Source organism: Rhododendron vialii, chromosome 5a (assembly GCF_030253575.1).
Source record: "Rhododendron vialii isolate Sample 1 chromosome 5a, ASM3025357v1".
Lineage (NCBI taxonomy): Eukaryota > Viridiplantae > Streptophyta > Magnoliopsida > Ericales > Ericaceae > Rhododendron > Rhododendron vialii.
The window spans coordinates 3,590,291-3,605,580 of record NC_080561.1 but is presented as its reverse complement, the minus strand read 5'-3'; the positions used below and the strand labels follow the sequence as shown (position 1 = coordinate 3,605,580).

The window sequence follows — 15,290 nt, the reverse complement described above, 5'->3', positions numbered from 1 at the left end:
CCCAAAAAATGTCAAACAATTAGGGCCTCCACTTGTTTTTAGTACCTAGTATATATGTATTGCTACAGGACAAAAATGTGTTTTGATAATTAATACTCTTCAAGGACATTTTCAGCATTAACAAATGTTCTCAGTATGTCCTTAGCGGGTATTAATTATCAAAACACGTCCTAGGCCATCATTTTCCCACCCATTTTTAACCCGTGAATATGTTTTACATAAGGCCCAATGGCCCAATAAAAATGGAACTGAGGAAAAAACAAGTAGCAAGAATAAAGTTGGATAGAATAAAGTTGGATTCACATGATCTCAGGATTGCTGATCTCTGAGAAAATTATTCAGTGTGATGAGTGCATCATTAATATGGATGCATCTTTTCTTCATAAACGATAATTCCCATTACAAACAAACCCAACGAAGTGACGAAGAAGGAATTACATATTATTAGGATATTAAGGGCCTCATCTTCGAAGATCGTCTTAGGCATCCGAAATCTCAGAGCCGGCCCTACAAGGAAATAAGAGAGAATCCAGATAGAGAATGTGATCCCGTGTTAAATAGCACTTGTTTAGGGGCTTTTTTTGCTTCATGGATCATGCAAGTGTGACAATTTTGAAGTCCATGGTATGATTTTTGGCAGGGAATGTACTCCAGCAGATGATTTTTGGTATTTGTTTGAACCACAGTCAAAATAAGTTTGCATTGCTTGTCCCAAGCTGTGCCTTGAGATAAAAATGAACTCGTGGGAATCTTTGATGCCATATAGGAATTCTAGATCAGAACAATGATCCTTGTGAAGTGAAGAACAATGATCCTTGATTCCTTGTGAAGTGAATACAATACTGGTTAGAATACCAATTTTTCTACTCATACGGTACGTATCGATACTTGTGAGATACCGTGTACCATTTTGAATTTATTGCCATTAATGCTATTTCCCACATTAAAGAATTTAGTATAACAATTAGAATTATTAAAAAGAAAAAGAAAAAATGTAGCCCAATATTGACTACTACCATAAGATATTATCAAGTATTGACCGGTACTCAAAAGAGTTCGGTATTGGCGGTACTAACCGACATCAACCGGTATTTGGTCTATACTGATACGTACCGGCTAGTACGGGATTCAAAATCTTGGTTATTTTGTTCACAAACATGTAGTTTAAGTCCTCCTTGTGCTGCTGGCAAAAGACCAAACAGAGTAAAAGACATCGAAAAAACACAACAAAAAGTCTAGAAATACACTTTTAAAACACAACTCCGGACATAACTGTCTCTAGAACGACAGAACCTTTAGATGTATGTGAATCCACATGATCTAGCAATTCCGAACACAATCCAGACTTGTGTTTTAAAGGTGTGTTTGTAGCATTGCTCAAAACAGAGTTATTGGCATGTACAACAGCCTAACCTAAATGGGCTTTTTCAGCTAGTTCGACTAGCCAACACAAAATGGCAGACAAACCTTAATAAACGTTCCTACAATAACTTAACAAATATGTTTACACTCGTTGTGTCATTATTCACAAACAAATTAATGTGTCCTTACTCTCCACTTCATTTTCAATGGACATAAAATGGATATGATATACGTATAGACCTAGTAGCTAGCTAGCACCGTCAGAGTTTGAATAAGAAATTATCCAGTTCAGAAAAACAGAAATTTATACAATTTTCACTAGCAATTTTAACTAAATATTATTGTACACTGAGGTTTCAGGAGGTCCAGCTCTACAGTTGTATCACCATCATTATATCTCTTATACTAAGCATTCTTTTTGCCCCTATTTTCCCACCTTCAACTCTTCCAAAATGGACAAAAGGGAGTATCCCAACAAATCCTAATAACTATCACCTGAAAATCCTATTTGAAAATGGAATCAATCAGCAAAAGGAAAATCAATATTCATCATCTCCATCATTGTCATAATAGCTATAATCCTCTACTTCCTCCTCATTTCTAGAATACCATTCGTCCGGTTCTTCACCGCCCATGTCTTCCACTTCTCCATTCTCTTCTTCCTTCTCATCGCCATCATAATCAGTATATGCTCCATTTCGTTCCTTGCTGAACTGTTGTTGGACGTCAATGTCACTAGCACGCGGCGATTCAATGCGAGTTCTTTTGGTATCATGAACGGGCTGCAAATGGTATTTACATAAGCATATCGCAGATGGCATGGAAGAGTCTAATCATCTTTCCAATATATGAAGAAAACTACACAGAACAACACCACACCCCTCTGTCAAAGGAACAGGATTTCAGCAAATTTATATTTGTTGTTCTAGTTTTAAAAGTATTAATATTAGGGATACTTGGATTAAGTAAAATATCCTAGCATTATTGGGTTTCCTGGTTAGGAGTGATTCAGTTTTTTTCTTTACTACCCATCTCTTTATTGTTCTTCTGTATTTTCCCTCAAAATGATTTGAGCTTGGTTTAGCAACACCAATTTAAACGTGCCACCAGTCGTGTCACCAAGCTTACTGGCTGGTGAATCCAAACTCGTGGGTGACACTGGTTATGAGAAGATCAGTAATTGATTGGTTACGGCAAGATTGGTAGGCGACTATGATAATGTCAAGGTTGGTATTACAAAAATTTCAGAACTCATATTGAACATGTTTAATGCATAGATTGCTTTACTATCTATTAAAAAGATAGTAATAAAGAAGCACGTTTGGACAGGAGATACCTGATCATCGAAGAGTTTATCGAGTACATCATAGTTGATCTTCGAACTCAATCCCTGTGGAAAATAACAATTTACTGAAATAGACAATGAACTGCTTAAAGAGGAAGGGAGAAAAGTGAATGAAGTCTGATGATCCCAATTACCATAAAGGAATAGGAAAGGGGCAGTCAAGAAATTAGGTAACGATTCGAAGAGAAAGACATGCCAGCATATATGATCAAACAAGTTTTATGTATCACTACACAAACAACTGAAAACAGACTTGCAAGCACTTATTTTAGGTCTTAGTTTTCCCATACCATACCTTCTTTGTTAGCATTTGGCGGGTTGCTTCTGCAGCTGTTTGAGCAGGATTGCCATTTTCTGAAGCTCGTTTTTTCCGTCGTTCCTGATTCACAAACCAAAATTCTAAGATTGAAGTTCAATAGTAAAAGGAAATAGATTAAGCAGATGAAGGTAGCCACCTAAAGCCTCTTCGATGTTGAGTAGAAAAGTGTCGAATTGGGATACTTTTTTCTTATCAGCTGCAGAATCGGACGTCATGGTGTCTACGATTTCCTACTACTGTGTTAACAGGGGATATAAAGCATGGGTGTGTGCTTCTACTTTTGAGATAAGCTCTAAAATTAGGAGGGTCTAAATAAAAATAGGACTAAAACTAAATATGCAGAATCATAATTCATCAACCTTTGAAATATGGTATAAAAGTGTAAATCGAGTTGAAGTTCAAGAAAATTTACAAAGATAGCAATACCAGTAGTCAAATATACAAATGGAGGGAGAAATCTTTGATGCCTTTACTTAAAAATTATAAAAAACAATATGCTTGTGAAACGGGTGTAGCCGACTAGAAACGATAGGATCGACTTCTTGTTAACACGAATTATAATATTTACTTGTGTTCGGTATTTACACTTCTATAAAATATTCCTAAAAGCTTCCCGTGCCAGTCTCAAAAGAGGAGCACCTATGATCCTCCACTCCCCCGCATCCGCCACCTTCGCTCCCGTCCCGCTCCTACCCATGATTCTTGTAACTAAGAGACACCTAGGTCAGTTAAGGATTTTGACGGCACACATCAGGGTAATTTTAGGGAACAAGGAAGACTGCAATTAATATGGGTTAAGATGGAGGAGAATTTTGCTTATCGGTTAGGCTAGCAACAGAAGGCTGTAACTTTATCCAGGCCACAAATTCTAACATGGATTGTCTAGCTTGTGCCGTGCTTCCATTTGCCCAGAGAATTAGAATAATCACATTACCTCAAGAGACCCAACACAGCGATACTTTTGCTAATACTTGACTGACCCCGAAACACTAGATCCTATTGGTAGAACAGGAAAAGACAGCAACAAACTTGCTCCTGCATGTTTGATTTTTGCTCTCTTTTTTTTTTTTTCTTCTGTTTAACCAGATTTTTCAAGTATTCCTCACTCTTAGGGGGAAAAAAAAAGAGAAAAACAAAACACTAAAATAAATGTTCATGTTAAAGTTATCCAATCAAATATCTACTCGAAGATAGAGTGGAAGGTGGTGGTTTGCATTTGACTTTACTATTTTTTGATCAGATAATTATTTGCCAATTTCACTTTTTCACATGAACTAATGGAAATGGAGTTGGGGTTACAGTAGAATAAGAGAAAAAGAAAGAATTCATTTTCTATTTGACAGAAAAGGATGGCATGCAAGTATGCAACAATGTAATTAGGAAATGGTCTGTAACTCTTGGACTCACAGACTGTGAGTCTCTCATTTCCCTCATTTGTGATTTAACTCAAAAATATGCCCCTAAATTGGGAAAGGGTACAACAAAGAGTCTTGAAGAAATCTTCAGTTGGTGAAGGCTGAAGAGTAATATGCAGGAAAGGCAAATTTGATTCTTTCTTCCCACGAGCAAGTAGATAAGATAGGTACGTTCCAACCTCTAGCCTCTTTGTAATTATATCTGCTTTATGTCTAGCAGTCACCAGTTCTCTTCAATATTTATCTTCAAATTCTTAATCATCATTGAGTTGTTCTCACAATTTTTTCACAAAGCAAAATAATCTTGTGAGTGTGATTGTTCTTATGTATTACCCTCATAGGTTCTAATTATTAACTATTGGGTGATAAGTGGAAGTCAGTCTTAATACAAGTGACGGTGCTTACTCCTGCTCACATTATGTCTTTACCCATCCAAACTGGAGACTCTATATGCAGCAATTTGGGATATTGTTGTTTTGAAACATAAAACCTAGTTGCAATTTTGGATGGTTACCCCTACTTTGTGACAATGTAATCTAGTGCGTATTGCACTTCAGACATCCTTTAGATCCCTAGTGGGCATTCAGTTTGTGGGCTTAAATATGTGTCAAGGAATCTAATCAGTGGTGGATTTTCAGTTTCGAGTAACACAAAGAAAACTAATTGTTTAGAGATCTTTGCAGAGAACTGGATTGAAGGTATGTTAATACAAGACTCGGAGCTTTTCCATATCACGCCCCATAAGACCCACCATATACATAAAACGTGGGTCGCCAATAGTACCACAAAGAAGTAAGATTGAAAAAAGGAGGATATTTACCTCCCTTGATTTTGCTACCGCAGCATTAGCGGCAGCAGCAAGTTCTTGAGCACTGCGCATTTCATCAGAAGCCCCACTAAGGTCCTTAAAAGCAGCTGCTGCTGCTGCTTCCTTTGCTGCTTGTTCCTAGGAAACTACGCAGATCAGTAAAATTGGTGACAAATGCAGTCTACAATCAAACGTATATATTGTGAATGTCTTGTAAAGCTATCCAAATTCCTGGAGACATCTACCACCTGAAGATATTCTTTGTTCATTTCTTCCCAAATAATCTTCTTATAGTAACACTCCTCCTCATTGTTTAGGTAGCCTTCCACCTATGAGACAAAGAAACAAAAGGCAAGAATTATGAAAAGATGGAAGAATTCATCAATGGAACATCAAACCAAAGTATGATTGGTAAATGGTAATCGATAAAGAAACCACATATTTTTCTAAACTGCTAGAGGTGAATTGATGTGCAAAGTTGATACACAAACTATCATTACCTGTTTTCAATAAAAGGAAGTTTGCCCCTTGGCCTTTTGGGAGAACATGTCAAAATACTTTGTGAAGCTTAACTATGCAAGCATATGTCAAGGTAATTGAGTTGCGTACCTCATCATCATCAATATCCGAAAGTCTGTCTGGTTCATCAGCAATACTATTTGTATCGTTAGACTTCTGAAATATATCAGCATCATCACCAATTGTGGCCTGATCTTCTACAGAAGCTGCAGAAACAGAGTATTTTCAGAAGCACAAGAAAATTCTCCACATTAAACGAAAGACTTGACCTAGACAAGACATTTCTTTATTCCATAGTAATGCACTTACAAGCACAAGCAGACTCTGTGAAGTTAGCTGTCTCAGCTTCAGTCGCATTTTGGTTGGCTTTAGTGGAATGTTCCAATTCCTAGACAAATGATACACCACATGGAAGACAGAATAAGCAATGATTGCTGACAATAAGCAATGATTTTATGTTTTTCCTAACCTACACTGAATTTATCTACACGAACGAAATCCAAGTGCAGCAGTTCTTTAACTTTTTTTGTGTTTGTTTTTTGCCTGTTTAAACATCTAAATAGTGTTGTAATGTGAAATGTATTTCCCAAATCCCAATTCGTATGAAAGCATGATTGCTAACCACGTTGTCTTGTTAGAAGACGTGACAAGAAATCATGTTTTCTTAGGACTTTGAATTCAACAGGAAAATAAAAGGTGTGGTTGCTAACTTCAACTAGAAAAATGTTTTTAACAACCATGTCTTAAGTTTCAAATAAAGTTCTGGAAATAAGTTTAAAGGTCGCTTAGTTGTTCAAAAGTGTCAAAAATGTATAAAAAGATAAAGACTCCTGTATAGCCAATTCAAGCACATCTTTTATAAGTCCATAAAGAAGTATTATGGTTCTTAGTAGCAGTGTTGTTGAAACCCTTGTGTCTGCTCCACTGTAGCCACCATCTTAGTAATAGGCCTAAGACAAACAGTTGCAGAGAAAAAATAGACTTTTGATATGAGCAAAGTTAATATTAGAAAAAAAAGGAAAAATGGACCGGAAGCCAACACATCAATTGATGTAGAAGCTAACAGCAGCTCAAATCATGTATAGATTGCAAGAGTTCGTGTAAACCTCTACTAATTCTTAGTAGGTCACCTCACTACTTGCCAACATAAGAAGAACAAATAGATTTAACCATTCATACTGACCACTTCACTGATATGCTCGTCACTGCCTTCGTGTCGATGAGGCTTCAAGATAAAACTTGAATCTGTAACCTTCTCAGAAGATACTTCGGCTAATCTCTCCCTTTCTGCAATCTGGAAAGCAGGAGGGTCTGCTCCTCCATGGATGCCACCAGAGAGTTCGATGAACTACGAACAACAACCAAAGTGTGAAGGCAAAACAGTAAGGTGGGTCATGGAAAAGGAGATATAAAAAAGAGAGAGGAGTTACTTCTTGACAACAACTTTCACACAGTCCAGCAAAATGAGGCTTTCGGTCTTTGTGTTGACATAGCACTTCCATTGTCTCAGAATTTCGGGAATTAGCATCTGACAGTTTGCTTAAACGATCCTCCTTTTTTAGCTCATCAGCATTCCTAATGAGCTCTTCAATCTAGTACAGATGTGAATTCTAATCAACAATAAATCATCAACGAGACAATAATTCAAAAACTAGGAGTTACCGACTTGAGTCAATTACATTGCCCCTACAAGCTAAGCCTACAAACTTAACGAGTTCCAATAATGTGTTTGAACTTGCCTCGTATATCATTTGAGTCATTCTCAAACAATCTTTTAAGGAGCCAAACACAAGTCGAGCTCAAGTAGCTTATTTGTTTTAAAGTTATATACATGTGTTTTTTTTTTTTCAGGGAATCTTGTTTGTAAATTTATATTATGGAATTGCGATCCTTGCATACTCAAGTTCAAAAAAGATATTACCTAAAATTAAACAAATACTTTTGATTGGTAAACTAACTACTCCGAGTATTAACAATTCTACAACCATGTCCGAGGATCAAAATTACATTCCAGTCTCTTGGTTAAACTAGCATGGGAACGGAAACCTTTCATACGAAATTCAGAAATATTTGCGAAATGCTTCAGATATCAGATGGAAAAAGCTATGGGTACATATGAGCTTGTACAACAACATACCATGTACATGTGGGTTTTGTGGGGCCCACCTCAGGTCCCACAAAGATGTTTCAAACCGCCCGTTATTTTTAAAACATTTGTTTATGGAGCCATGTAAAAAATCAGCCCAACCCGATATTGGTAAGGATTTTTTCTGAATTTGTGGGGGCGATCCATAAAAAAATGTTTTAAAAATAACGGGCGGTTCGAAACATCTTTGTGGGACCCGAGGTGGGCTCCAAAAAACTCATATGTACATGGTATGTACATTGCTTATGTACACATAGCAATACTCATATCAAATATAGAGTAATTGATAGGGAAGTTACTGTTAAGCTCCCAGAATCTGTATTCTCAAACTCTATCAGCCGTTTTGTCAATGTTGCTTCACATACATGAACAGCTTTCACCTGGCAGAATAAGGAACGCATCAAGCAAATTAGTAGACATGGGTCCATGAAAATTATCAGGATATCAAATAGAAGCAGCATGAAAAATCCTGTCACGTTTGATAGAAAATAATGGCAGGAACTTAAGAAAAGAAGTAATCAGTTTTGATCATTTTGTATATAACTGATAACTCCTTGAACTATTATTGTGAAAATAAGTTTCAATAGATATCACTGTTTCCCATATTTCAAAAGAGGATAAACCATATAGAGGTTGTCTGTTTGTAAGAGATATATTGATAAAAAAACAGATTGCGACTCCATACATTCAATCAGAGAATCAATGCAATGTGTTCCTACCTGGGATTTTGGAAAGAGTCAGTGCTATATGTGTTGCTTAACAAACTAGGTATGACAGCTATCGGTGAACCAGCTTGAGTGTGTATTCGTTCCAAAGGTGGTAGCTTCAGTTGTACAAATGGATGAAAGGCCCAAGTTATTAGTAGAAAATGCGTTTCTGTTGCCATTAGAAGTATATCACGTTATGGTACTTCTGTAAGTTAATTCATTGTGAGCAATAGTAGGAAAATAGGAGCTAACATATGTCCTTTTTCTACCAACAATCCTAACCAAAGCCGTAAAGCCCTTCTCTCTTTTTGGGGGGATCAGTAACAAAATAAACTGCATTAGGGATTGTGCCAAGGGGCACAACTACAATCAAGCCTCCAAGGTGTTGACTGTAAAGTCAACCCAGAGAAGGCTCTAAAATCTGTACTTGTATCAGAAGACATAACTATTAAGCAAAAAAATGGGAACTTGGAAATTGGAACCCAAACCAGCATAGAGTCAAGATGGCACATTGAAGGCTCTAAAATGCCAAGATTGTGATCTCAGAAGTCAAAACTAATAGGATGGCAGAGGGTACTAGAAAGTTGGTCCCTAATTCACACGCCTCAAATCCTATAAACAAGGCAGTAATAAGCATGAAGATACAGTCTCCTTTGCAAAACAGACAGAGAGTATTAAGAGCATCCCATACTATAAGCCATTCAAGCGCTTATTTAGAAGCACTCAAAGGATATCTTTTAAGGGTCTTCCCTATTCCAATTTGAGGCCGCAGAGTCTAGGAAAGTAAAAGGAATATCATGATATCACACACCTTACAGGGAGCAATTGAGAGGACTGAAAACAGACCAGTTTAACAATAGAAAACTAAGAAGCTTGGTTTATGGTGCTCAGTAGTACCATTTTTTCAAGAAGCCAAATATGCCCGGAATTTCTTAGCAGTCAAACATAATGGCCTAATGGGAAACAAAAACAGGCTAAGCTACACCTACAATGTCCAACTTTGAACATTTGAACCCATGTGAGAGAGCTGAGATATACACTGCTGCGCCGCATAGCCCGCTGGGTTTTCTGCCTGTCTGGAAATGAAATAGAATGGTAACAAGCAATCATTAAGTGCTCAAAGGATTCATTAACTACCCAATAAGCAATGTACAGACCAAATAGGATCAACTTCAAAAAATAAGAAGAATGCCAAACCTGCATCCAGTCTCGCTTCATGCTGGCTATTATGTGTAAAGCAGTGCTATTAACCTTCCTATTTTCTCCCACTAATGCTGCATGCAAATTATGTTGTGTTATTGAGCAAAAGCACTAAAATACTTGCATGATTAGAGAAAAGGCTGCATCAAGTCTTAATAAAAATTATGAACTCTGTAACTCAAAGAAGGTTACAAGCTAGATAATAAATCAGGTATACAATCACTACAGCCTGGAAATGCCTTTAATAGGCACGTTGTCAGAATATCATGCTTCAGGTTAGTAGACAGAAACAAGGAGCCCCGTAACACTGGTCCTGGGAGCTATTGAGCATGCAATCAACAATAGATCCCCACCGCACATGAACACATGACAAAGTATAATAAACACAGCAAAGCACAATTGACAGCGATAAGGATCCATAGCAAAAAGAACATGAAACTTCCTCAGACTCAAACCGTTCTATTGCAATTTCCTCCATTCGCCAAAAAGATGAAACCGGCATATCTGGAACATCTAAATTTTCTAGATCTACTCAAAAGAATCCTACCAACAAGTCATGGCTTATTGAAAGCACGCCATGTAGCACCCCTCCACAAATCAATGTTCTTGTCCACTTAAACTTCAATCGAGCAATATCCATGTTGGTAAAGGGCAAACATCTTCAGCTTCTCATGACTGATTGCTTTTCTCAAAGATGTATCAAGCTAACTAGGAACTCTTGCTTTTGCTATCTACCAACCCGCTTTGATTTCTTTCTCTTTTGAATTCAATTAATAACTCCAAATAGTGGCTGGGTAATTTTCAAAAGTTAATGATTTTAAAGTGCGCTAATTGCTCCCTTAAAGAATTGAATTTGCCAAAATGGCCAAACAAATAGGTGAGGGAGTAAGGTTTTACATTGTAATGAAAAACATACTCAAGCACATTACCAATAAAAAAGGGTCAGACTTGTTGCCTTAATTGAACAACTAGACAGCAATTTCCAACTTGTCAGCATTTAGCTCACAGAGACGAAAAGTATAACCAACGATAAGGTAAGAGGGTAAACATGCTTTTACCATTCGTATATCGACTAATAAAAAGGCTGGGATCGACTGCCTTTTGAACAATAGGATGCTCTTGGAGACTTAACAATTGGCAAAGCTGTAGAAAGACAGCACCAAGTACATACCTAAAGATTTTAAAGAACATCACCAATAAATCATGTGGGTAAATAGAGGAACCAAAGTCAAGACTTGGACATTGGAATCAACATGTATGATGAAATAGGTGCTTTCTTACACATTTATACCCAAACAAATGGAGAAATCAATAAGTAGAAAAGGCTTTTTGTTTTCCCTGCAAAACAATAGGAAAAAGTTCCATTACTTTTTAAGCAATCGCTTCACGAAAAAAGTGGAAGTAAATTGTTCTATTTTTATGAGTGCTTTATGAAATATTAATAGGTATTCAATCATCCCACAGAAAAAAGTGGAAGACATTTCGATGTGAGCAAGCAGAAGAATAGAAAATTAGATGACACATATCTTGAAATGTTACTATAAGAAAGCAACAAGTTTAGTACTACCAATCCTTAATCTTGGTCCAAATCCTTCGATTCTAAAGCTCCACACAGAGCCCAGAGCACTCAAATTGTTCTAGCTGTATCAGCAATTTTTCATAGCTCTAAGAGACTTTCTTATTGATTTTCAGAAACAACCTAATAGCTATGTTCCCAATCATCAAACATCCTCTACCTCTCCAAATTTAAATATTCCTTAGGAACATAAAAACTCCATACATTCAATCCTCACCCTGGAGTAATTTCTCATAAATCATAGAGCTCGCAATAGTGTCTATAAACACACTATGGCCAGTAAGTGTGGTAGCTATTCTTAGCCTGGACTTGAACATTTGTCTCAATCTTGGCTCTTCAGAGCTGGAATCATCAGATTCTTACATAATTAACAGACCTTCTAGATTTAGAAAGCCCTACTCTTTGAAATTGAATACATGCAGAATCCATCTACTAGAGAAACCACAACGCACATAAGATCTAATCCTATGTCTGTACCGTGTGTACCTTCACAACACCGCCAGTTCGCAGGTTGAAAACTCGGCGATGCCTTCACATGAATACATGAAGTGGTTCCCAAGAATGACAATTTGCAAACATTATGGCATCAAAACTAACATGCACTCGACCAGCTAACAGAATGTAAAACGTGCAAAAGCTCTTCTAGCTGAGGTTTGCCGCTAAGTCAAAGAGAACTACCAAGCGATCTACAGACTACTACAGATAACAAACTCATTTAAATTCCAGTCAAAGATTTTACATATAAACATGTTAGTTTAAACAGCAAATAAAGCTAAAAAGAAATAGCTAAAATGACATACTAATTAATACACTGGCGGTACTGTCTTCACAGTCAATATCAATTCCAGCTTTGACCAAGGTGAAACAACTCACCGGCAAGCAATATAAAGGCAAGCTGCTGCAACTTGGTCGGTTCTCCGCCCCTTGGTAAAACTACGCTCAACAGCTATCTACAGTATTCAGACAATAAAACTTCATTGTTCTGAAAAATTAACAGAAGAAGTAATCAATTTATAGAAGCAAACCTTATAGAATGCATCAGCTAGGTTGATAGCACCACCATCCTCTATACCTAGTGATACTGCTAATTCATGGATTTTTTGCTTCCCTGCATCATATTAACACGTAATTTCAGACAATGAATAATAACTTGCTCCTGTTATGCTATACAGAATACCCACTGGTACAAGTACAAGCTATATGGCAAATGTTCAAAGAGATTCTTCAGACCTTTGTCTATGGTCCTTCTAAATGACTCTGAGTAATCAGATTGAAAACTCTTGACATAACTACCTGCTAATCGGCTCTGCACATAGATCAAAATCATTAGTAGCATAAAAAAAGGTGTAAAGAAAGTGATAGCAAAGCAAGAGATTTCAGAACTTCACTGCATGACAGTTAGTTGCTTCCGTCTATTGTATTGTATATAACATCATAGCAGGTGCAAATTATACAACCTACGCTCGGAGGGAAGTTTAAAAAGCAACTTAATTAACAAGACGACAATATGCAAATAATCTTGCCAACGGAAGATGTTCACCTTTACCTTGAGAGGTGCAAAGCTGTGTTAGTGTGTGTTTCTTCTTTCCTAAGAGTAACAAATTCATCACTCGTTAGTGTGTTTTCTTTTCTTTTCTTTTCGATTTTTTCCTAAACAGAAACCTTCATATGCAATTTCCCACTTGGAAATAGCTGTCACATAATTTCAACAATATCGAACCTAATAAAAATGTGAACGTATGATTGCTCATGTCACATAACCATGTTGGTCACATAAATAATATCTACCCACAAGCCTCTCTGCATATCACTTAGCAACATAACCATACCACGTATTCTTAGTTTAAGAATATAAAAATGTCTAACAGCATAATTTGTGCTCAACTTTAAATGACCGCAAATAGGGAGGAAAAACGAATTGCGACCCAAATTCTAAATCGGGTTAGATATCATGGACACTTCTCAGAATAGGGATTGATACATCTATAAACACCCGCATGGATGATTAACTAAATCACGATAACATGAAACTTTTGTTTCGAGACAAATTCATGTACCTTGTTTATTTTTTGGTTCAATCAACTACATAAACAACATGTATCCAAAAAAAAATTGCAAATTATCTCATTCACTGTAAAAACATCTTGAGCACAAGTTGTGTTGCCTATGAACATACTATAGCAAACCCATGCGTGAAGTCATAAATTTTCTCATACAATTGCATCATAAACAAGCTTACTAAATCTAATAAGTGAACAGGCAGCCCTAGACAGAGCTGAAGTGGAAAAACAGGATTCATGGAGCCGACCCAATTGATTGGGACACAAGGCTCGGTTTGGTTTAATTACATCATAAACAAACCTCTCCTCCAGCGCCCTTGACAAAAGTAGGCTCGTCAGTGAACTCGTCGTGTTGAAGCACTTTTCCACAATTAGAACAAGATCTGGAAACAAACAATTAGTTAGTTTCAAGGCCTCAGCAATCAGCTAAACCAAACAATACAAGATTGTACTATGGATAGACTAAAAATAAAAAATTGAGAAGGTAAATTGACGAGAACAGAGAGGAGTAGAGATGGTTACATCATGGTGCCGGTATCATAATCACGGTGTGTGGGGTGATTCTCCTTGCAGTGAGGGCACCAACCCATGCCGTCGTTGAAGTTTCAGAGGATTGGCGCTGTACACGGCGGCAGAAGGGACCGGAGACAGCGGAGGAGAGAGAGAGAGAGAGAGTTGGGGTGGGGGACGAAGATACCTGATGCGATTAGCCGACGTACGGGGAGGAAGGAAAACAAAAGAGAGAAAACTTAGGGCGCATAAATGTAATTAACTGAAAAGCGTGCCTAGAAAAACGCTCTGATGATAAGCCTGGCCGCTAACTTTGTAGCAAGAATTGATGATATGGCCGCCAACTATTGTATGATGACCGCAACGTTTTGCAAAGGCGTGCCGAAGGAACGCGATTTTATTAACTGGTAAGCGTGCTTAGCAAATCCGCTTTGGAGATTATCCTGGCTGTGAACTTTTGTAACTTGGTCGCAAACTATTGAATGTTGGATGCAAACTTTTGCAAAGATGTGCCTACAAAACCCGCTTTAATTGTGGGGCAGCTACAATTGATCGTCTCACATTTTTAATTATGGGGCTACAGACATTTGCAAAGCTCATGATCGGATCAATTTTATTATGAAATTAAAATTTATCAAGAATTAGATTAGTGGATTATTGATTTCTTGCAGACATGCTCTATTAATTTTTGAACCACAATGCTGAATCCGCACATAGTCAAAACCACGGGGTGAAAGTGAACTTTACGCAACCCGAAACTTGCTCAGACTCAGTTCGTTATATCAGTTCGTTATATTGCAATTTGTGGCAATTTGTGCCATACGCCAAAAACATGAAATCATGGTGCCGGTATCATGACTGACTAGGAACTCTTGCTTTTGCTATCTAGTCTAGTACTAACCAGCTTTGATTTCTCTCTTTGTGCAATTCCAAACAGTGGCAGGGTAATTTTCGAAAATTTAATGATTTTTAAGTGCGCTAATTGATCTCTTAAAGAACTGAATTTGCCAAAATGACCAAACAAATGGGGATGGGAGTATAATGTTACATGGCAATGGAAAACAAATTCAAGCACGTTACCAATAAAAACAAATTGAAACACAACTGGACAAGGAAACTGAGAAACTCGTGTTTGTATAGTGCGGATTTGAGTTTCGTCAACTTCGTAGGTACAAGACGCGAAGTCTATGTGATCCTACATGAAGAACTGGGTATCAAAATATGGATTGATATTTCGATTATTTCATAGATCGAAATCGTTCATAATGCAGAGGTTCTGGAGAAGATTAGCTGTGATGAAAATCATAATAATCAGATAAGAAT

The 15,290-nt window shown here is 37.2% G+C and overlaps 1 protein-coding gene across 6 annotated transcripts; it reads right to left on the bottom strand.

Moving 5' to 3' along the window:
- Positions 1-1,649: 1,649 nt before the first annotated feature.
- On the bottom strand, positions 1,650-14,209 carry LOC131325804 (transcription factor IIIB 60 kDa subunit). Of its 6 annotated transcripts, none has more exons than XM_058358251.1 (19): positions 13,980-14,209; positions 13,759-13,840; positions 12,628-12,703; positions 12,423-12,505; positions 12,271-12,347; positions 11,103-11,159; positions 10,880-10,992; positions 9,819-9,895; positions 9,611-9,697; positions 8,214-8,294; positions 7,199-7,360; positions 6,952-7,116; positions 6,078-6,156; positions 5,859-5,974; positions 5,498-5,578; positions 5,262-5,387; positions 3,003-3,086; positions 2,699-2,752; positions 1,650-2,144 (listed from the first exon to the last, which is right to left on the bottom strand). In XM_058358251.1, exons 1-19 carry the CDS (start codon positions 14,045-14,047, stop codon positions 1,902-1,904), a joined length of 1,911 nt encoding a protein of 636 aa, XP_058214234.1. In that variant the 5' UTR covers positions 14,048-14,209; the 3' UTR covers positions 1,650-1,901. The 6 variants fall into 6 exon arrangements, with proteins under 6 accessions (XP_058214234.1, XP_058214236.1, XP_058214235.1 ...); XM_058358255.1 differs by having other exon boundaries at positions 2,047-2,144; positions 2,998-3,086; positions 13,980-14,191; XM_058358253.1 differs by lacking the exon at positions 9,611-9,697 and having other exon boundaries at positions 13,980-14,191.
- Positions 14,210-15,290: the final 1,081 nt, after the last annotated feature.

Excerpts from the sequence above, each read along its gene's own strand:
- LOC131325804 (XM_058358251.1), bottom strand. The coding sequence starts at position 14,047 with ATGGGTTGGTGCCCTCACTGCAAGGAGAATCACCCCACACACCGTGAT. Across the intron at positions 7,117-7,198 it reads GTGAAAGTTGTTGTCAAGAA|TTCATCGAACTCTCTGGTGG; the intron begins GTAACTCCTCTC and ends TGTTGTTCGTAG. Across the intron at positions 6,157-6,951 it reads ACGAGCATATCAGTGAAGTG|GAATTGGAACATTCCACTAA; the intron begins GTCAGTATGAAT and ends TCATTTGTCTAG.